Source organism: Phalangium opilio, unplaced genomic scaffold (assembly GCF_054372755.1).
Source record: "Phalangium opilio isolate 3A_F unplaced genomic scaffold, DU_Popi_V2 ptg000032l_1, whole genome shotgun sequence".
Lineage (NCBI taxonomy): Eukaryota > Metazoa > Arthropoda > Arachnida > Opiliones > Phalangiidae > Phalangium > Phalangium opilio.
The window spans coordinates 4,507,933-4,515,112 of NW_028324159.1; the positions used below are offsets into that span (position 1 = coordinate 4,507,933).

Sequence of the window (7,180 nt, forward strand, 5' to 3'; positions counted from 1 at the left end):
ATTTCCATTGGGAAAATTTAGTCAATTTGTTATAAATGCATTACCTCATTGTCCAATTCCCAACAGTCAAAGAGAAGCATGACGTTACGCGTTTCCTTTCCCTTGGCTTTGGAAATTTCCTTCATAATATTCTCTCAAAATTGATTTCAGTATTTAATTTCTTTTAAGTTATTCAAAGAATTTCAAACGGTGGTAAAAAGCCAGTAAAATCCACTGGAGAAGGTTGCTCGATATTTTAAATCTAAAACTAAAAACACCAACATGTTTAAACTAGTCAAGACACAACTAGCAGCGGAGAAAGATTTTTTAACTGGGGAGAAATACGCCGGTGAGATTAAATTTTAATTTTATAATTCAGTCCCTTAAACAATTTCAATGTGAATATGTTACCCATTTTCTGTTTTAGAACTTGAAATTGAAGCTTGCTTGTTGCTTACTGTTGCCCAGCTTAGTGAAAGAAAAAAGGAAAATATTAATGATAAATTCATTTTCTCGGTAAGATACAAACGTCTACTGATGTCATTCAAAGGGAGGGTGAAAGAAAAAAACAAAACAAGTGAATGTTTTTGGAATCGTTTATTATAAGCCTTACCGGTGCATCGAAGAATGATTTCCAAAGCATTTTAAAATTCAATATAACTTTGACTCTCCCTTTGAAGTGGAAGGAAATACACCTAACAAATATTTGTATAACGATCTGAATTTTTCTAGGATAACCCAATTATCGCTAATCCTCTCCTCCAATTGGAAAAAGAAAAACTTTTTAAGAAAAATGTTCAATTACTATTACACGTAGAAGGAATATCAATACCAGTTTCCAAAATTCTTCAGGGATTTGCCCTTTTGTTTGCCTCTTATTACGTTTTCCAAATGGAATATACAAAAAAACTATTGAAAACTTTTGAATTCATCCAAAAAATCATTTTTGAAATTGAACCGAAAAACATATCGGTTCCCATAGAGGGCGTTGTCAATAGACTAGGGCAATAACTAAACGTTTTGATGACTTTTCTATAAATGATTAGAAAGAAAGGAATATTCAAAAGTATTTTTTCAAAACATTTAAATTCATAAAAAAATTTAAATAAGAAATTGAACCGAAAAATATGCAGGAGTTTCAATTATACTTTGTCAGAAGACGACTAAAGGAAAAAAGAGTTTCAATAAATTTATTAAATCGACTATTGTGTTTTTTCATCTCATGACGCGTAGCACCTTTATGTAGGTTATTTGAAATTTAACAGCGGTAAAAAATATCTTAATGGATAGTGTATTTAGACAACGAGTTTCAAAGAACACTGTCTTGGAATGAATTTTTAAAATCCAAATTGATGGAAAAAACACCACCTTGATAATGGGTATTTTGTAGCATCTTTTTAGTGAGAAAGAGCACCCTTTTGTGGGGTATTATGAAACACCCAACTGTTGTCAAGTAGCACATTAGAGGGTAATATAAAACACCTAATTGGTGTCAAAGATTCCATTGACGGTGTTAATTTTTAAACACCTAAGCAGTGTGATGAAGCACCTTGAAGGAGGGTAATATTAAACACCTAAGCAGTGTGATGAAGCACCTTGAAGGAGGGTAATATTAAACACCTAAGCAGTGTGATGAAGCACCTTGAAGGAGGGTAATATTAAACACCTAAGCAGTGTGATGAAGCACCTTGAAGGAGGGTAATATTAAACACCTAAGCAGTGTGATGAAGCACCTTGAAGGAGGGTAATATTAAACACCTAAGCCCAGTGAAAGAGCACCTTGAGAGAGGGTAATACTAAACACCTAATAAGTGTGAAAAAGCACTTTCATGGAGGGTATTTTTAAACACCTAAGCAGTGTGAAAGAGCACCTTGATGGAGGGTAATATTAAACACCTAATAAGTGTGAAAAAGCACTTTCATGGAGAGTATTTTTAAACACCTAAGCAGTGTGAAAGAGCACTTTCATGGAGGGTATTTTTAAACACCTAAGCAGTGTGAAAGAGCACCTTGATGGAGGGTAATATTAAACACATAATAAGTGTGAAAGAGCACTTTCATAGGGGTAATTTTAAACACCTAAGCAGTGTGAAAGAGCACCTTGATGGAGGGAAATATTAAACACCTAATAAGTGTGAAAGAGCACCTTGATGGAGGGTAATATTAAACACCAAATAAGTGTCAAAAAGCACTTTCATGGAGGGAATTATTAAACACCTAAGCAGTGTGAAAGAGCACTATGATTAAAGAGATAAATAAACACCTTATTGGTTTCAAACCATACCTCCTCTAAAGGTATTATTAAACACCAAAGTGGTGTCAAACATAACCTCGGTAAACGGTATTATAAAACCCCCAAATCTTTCCAAAAACTACCTTGATGAAGGGTATCTCTAAACACTTAAATAGTGCGAAAGAGATCCTTGATGGAAGATACTACTAAACACCTAAACGGTGCCAAAGAGCGCCTTGTTGGATGGTCTTACTAAAAACCTAGTTGGTGTCAAAGGACACCCAATTCAATGGTACTTTAAAATACCACATTTACACGTGCTTTTCCGCTCTATAAAAGGTGCTTCTGGTGATGCACCGGAAAACACCTTTAAAGGCGCTAATTGATGCCTTATTTTTTTAACAGTGTACTTCTTATTACCGAAAGGGGTACCTGCTAACACTCAAAAAAGGTCGAAAATGTACTTTTAAAGGTATTTTGTGCTACCGAATTAGGTGTCAAAAAACCCACAAACAGGTATAAATTATGCTTTCGCGCCCTCAAAAATATTCGCGGCACATTTGAAACTGGTAAACTTTTCGTTAATAACTCCGGGCATGAATCGTTTTCAGGCAAGGTAAGCAATACACCATTTCGATGTAAAAGAGACGGAAAGACACGAGAGTCAAATTTTCCTTCCATCTCAACTTTTAGTGTCTGTGTTGTGGGCTTACGGGACGACGGTAAAATTTTGAATTCCATCTCGCCTTTAAGTGTCTGCGCCGTAGGCTTGCGGGATCGTGAGAGTTTGCATAGTAAGCAAGGGATCAACCACTCTAGATTTCCCGTTACTAAATAGGTGTTTCTTCAAATCCTAGAAGGTCAAATTTTACTGTTTTTATATTAGTTCAGTTCAGTTCAGTTCGGTTTGGTTTGTCTGGGTTTCCCATCGTGGTTAGCAGGCTGGGAAATAAGGATATTTTTTAAACTAGTCCTTTGGACCAGTGACCCCCTAGTGTCTGAAATAATTTACTGGTCTCCGGACTGGTCCCAGCCTTTGCTCTCCAATAGATTTGCAATTAATAAACTGGTCCCGAGGACCAGTAACCCCCACTTCTTGAATTAAAAAACTAGTCCAAGCAATTAATAAACTGGTTTTGGACCAAAGGAAGTGTGCTATTTCCCAGCCTGGTGGTTAGGTCCCTCCGGGAAACTGGATTCCCTCCCTTGTAATCGAGTTTCGCCCAAAGTTAAGTTCTTGTCTTTCACCGGTTTAAATAATAATTTAGCTCGTCAAGAAGAGTTTTTACAAACACTTGAACTGTTTGGGTAGATATATTTCATATAAAAATATCTCCGGGCCTTAGCGTGCCCTAACCCCTAAGCAGTAATTTTAAATTTCTTGCAGACGACATAACAAATAAACGAATTTTCAGAGAGTGACGTTTTGCCTGCGTTCAGTGAGATAAACCGATCTTATGTATTATACTGAATCGAAATCTTTGGTACCTTTCACTGAACGTATTTATTGTGACGTCGACAAAAACAGTAAACCCGTCCCGAAACAAGCTGGAATGTGCCCAGACAAATTGGAGAAACACCTATTTTGCTTCCCCTTGTTAAGGAAGGTGTGACACTGTCATAGTTTAAAGGAAATTCAGGGTGACATATACATGGATATTTTCTGAATGGCGACTGAAGGCGTAAGCTCGGATTTAAACCTTTATATTAATTATGTATGCCTTATATCATAATTATATTGCCTTTAAATGATGTAACGTATGCTAGTGTATAAAACTGTCAAAAAAATAATTAACATTAATTATATGTAATTAAAAATTCAAGAAAAACCACTAGCTAGGAAACTTGAGATTGAATTTTAAATCTCGGATAGAAAACCACTACCCTACCGAACCTATTCTATATGTTTATGTTAATATATAATATTCCAATAGAGATTTCTTCTACGCTGCCATTACCTGTGCTATTGGTGAATTAAACAGTCAGTGTTAGAGAATTTGTGCTAGAAGTATTATAGCATGTATTTTACTTCAGTTGTGTTAGTTATAATCAGCACGCCGGAGCTAAAAAATCCCACTAAAGGAATCTGTTAAGTCCTTTTCTACTTCCAGGGTACGATAACATACCACCAGAAGCGCAAAAACTCTAAAAGGTTTCATTACATACCTTATATTTCCAAAATACCTTTTTCGAAATCATTTAATACCCGCACTGTGAGACAACTAATAGAATACGTTCATGGGTACTAAAAAGGTCGCGGAGGTGTTTTGTAGTACCTTCAAAATACCTTTATGTTTAACAGTGTATGTAAACGAAGGAGCGGTTGGAGCAGCGGGAACAAACGCTTTTGGCAGGCGCTATTTTTTTAGGCGCGAGAAAAAGATTCGAAATACAACTTCTACTCTCCGCTTTAAGCCCAATTCTCGCTCACATGTAAACGAGCCTTTAGTCTCGATGCTCAGTTTTCAGTTCGCTAGAACCCTTTCGGTGGAAGTCGGCCACGGGTGGAATTGGGTAAACAAAAATGGTATGGTAATGCCGGGCAGTTGAGAGGGTGAGCCAATTCGGTCAGTCTCCCCGGGGCCCCGCACCTTCCAAGGGCCCGGGACGAGTATAGAGAACAGTCAATTTAGTCAATTTCCCGTAGCCCACAAACTCTCTCGACGGCCCTGAATGATAACGTTTTAAACTGAAATGCAGCTCTCTACATAGCGGCATTTCATCTATTGTAACGTAGAAATGAAAACAGGGAATTGGTATCTAGTCAAATCAATCTGAAGTTAGGCAGCCTCATGATGCGATTAAAAAAGATAGTGACGCATCCGTATCTACTCGAATACCCCTTAACTCGTGATGAGCAATACCTTCTTAGTGAAAACATTGTAAACCGTAGTGGCAAATTAAGCGTTGTTGATTGCTTACTGAAAGAATTGAAGAAGAGAGGGCAAAAAGTAAGTTCGAGTGACCAGTGGTGCTCGAGTCCCGTTTTTTTTTCGGTTTCGAGCCGCGAGTCCGAGTATCAAAACTAATTTCATATCGAGTGTCAAGTATCTATAACGAAGCTATTCAATCATCTAATTCTAGCTGTTACCCGCGCCGTCGCTCGCGTGTAATTAGAACTTCCATTAAAATGTTATAAAGGAGCGAAGATACTCGGCGTTGCCCGTCGGGACATTTTTTTTATTACTTTTCACGCGGACATTATTCCATAAGGAAGGTTTTTTTTGAAGTTTTTGACCGCCATTTAAAAAGATGGCAACAAATCGAACCCAAAAGCCCGTCTATAGGTTGGAGGAAACCAGTGTACTAAATATTTGCGAAATCGGTTGAAACGCGCGGACTTCGTTGCATAGAGAAGATTTTTTTATACTTCTAGGCGCCATTTATTAAGATGGCGGCGGATTGGAAAAATCTTTCTTAGTATGTTCCCGCAAATTTTCAGCCTGCTAGGGCAAGCGGTTTGGGCTGGGCGTTGATTATCAGTCAGTCAGGACTTTGATTTATAAAGATATAGATCTGAGTAGTTTAAAAGATCGTTAGTGATTGATTAATTAAACATTAAACGGGTTATTTTCAAAATAAATGCTAATGAGCTCATGGTCGAGTATTTAGGAAGTTTAAAAGCTACTCGCATCTTTTACGAGTTTCTCAATATGTTGTTATCGAGTCGAGTACTCGCGCACCACTCGTGTTAAGAACTTAAGAGTCCAAATTTTTTGGGTTGGATAACTTCATGAACTTTGTATCATTTAACTGGCAGGTTTTGATATTTTCTCAAATGACGATACTACTCGATATTTTGCACGACTATTGCGTCACGCGTGAATACAAATTTTGTCGCTTGGACGGGATAATGTCGTTAAAGGATCGCGCCGAGAACATCAGGCAGTTTGAAAATGATCCTGAGAAGTTCGTATTGCTTATAAGTACGCGTGCTGGTGGATTGGATTTTAATTTGGCCATAGCAGACACTGAGATTATTATTGATTCCGATTGGGTGAGTGTATTCGTTTAAACCCGCGCCTGCCATAATTTAATTAAAACTAATTTCCTTTCAATTATTGTCACGAAAAGACTCCGCAGCGCCATTTGCAAGCCCAAGATCGTTGTCACTGCTTTGGGCAGACTAAACCCGTGATAGTTTATCGTATTGTGACTAGCAACTCGATAGACGAGAAGGTTGTGATTCGTGCTAATGCCAAACCAAAGCACGAGAACGTGATTAGGATGAAAAGTAAAGTTTCGTTACGTTTACTTCGCAAAGTACAACGTCGTATACTCCGTGTATTGTATTGGACGCGACATTTCTTGTTACAAATTCAGGCGACTCAGATAGCTACTGTGTACTTTATTACACACTCTTCTACTCGCGTGTCCAGTTCAATTAAATTATTTTCCTTTCAAATTATAATCCTACATTTAGTATTCGTATTTGTTTCGCAGGGCGTCTCAGAGGCAAAAAAATTACAAAAGATCTGATAGTCGAGTATTTTGGAGAACTACTTAAATCTATGGATAAGCGAGAGTCAGAATTGCCAGCGCAAGAAGGACAAATCTTTACGGAAGAACAATTAGAAATGTTAATGGACAGATCTTTCAGCTAGTGAACGTCTCGATCAGAACCAAGACCGTTTCTTAAAGACATAAATACGGAGACCGTAACTGTTGAGGTTACAACGGAGCAGTTCTTAATACATAAATTCTCTTTTTCTTACCTGTTTTGTACTTGATATTTCATTCCACCTTTGGTTTAAAGTTACTATTTTACCGTCGCGAATATTATTGTTTTTGACTTTTTGTTTAACCAAAGAATTTTGTTACACGCATTAATTTGTGTACCTGAGAGTTTCCATTACGTTTAATTTGCAAAGTACAAAGTATATTTCATTCCACCTTTGGTTTAAAGTTACTATTTTACCGTCGCCACATCAGCCGTGTCACTACAAGATCTAATTATATAGCTTTTAG

At 37.2% G+C, this 7,180-nt stretch overlaps 1 protein-coding gene across 1 annotated transcript; it reads left to right on the forward strand.

Moving 5' to 3' along the window:
- Nucleotides 1-261: 261 nt before the first annotated feature.
- Nucleotides 262-6,816, forward strand: LOC149685346 (lymphoid-specific helicase-like). The gene is made up of 7 exons (XM_089871012.1): nucleotides 262-328; nucleotides 407-495; nucleotides 2,824-2,828; nucleotides 4,950-5,163; nucleotides 5,973-6,209; nucleotides 6,287-6,446; nucleotides 6,656-6,816. Exons 1-7 carry the CDS (start codon nucleotides 262-264, stop codon nucleotides 6,814-6,816), a joined length of 933 nt encoding a protein of 310 aa, XP_089727138.1.
- Nucleotides 6,817-7,180: the final 364 nt, after the last annotated feature.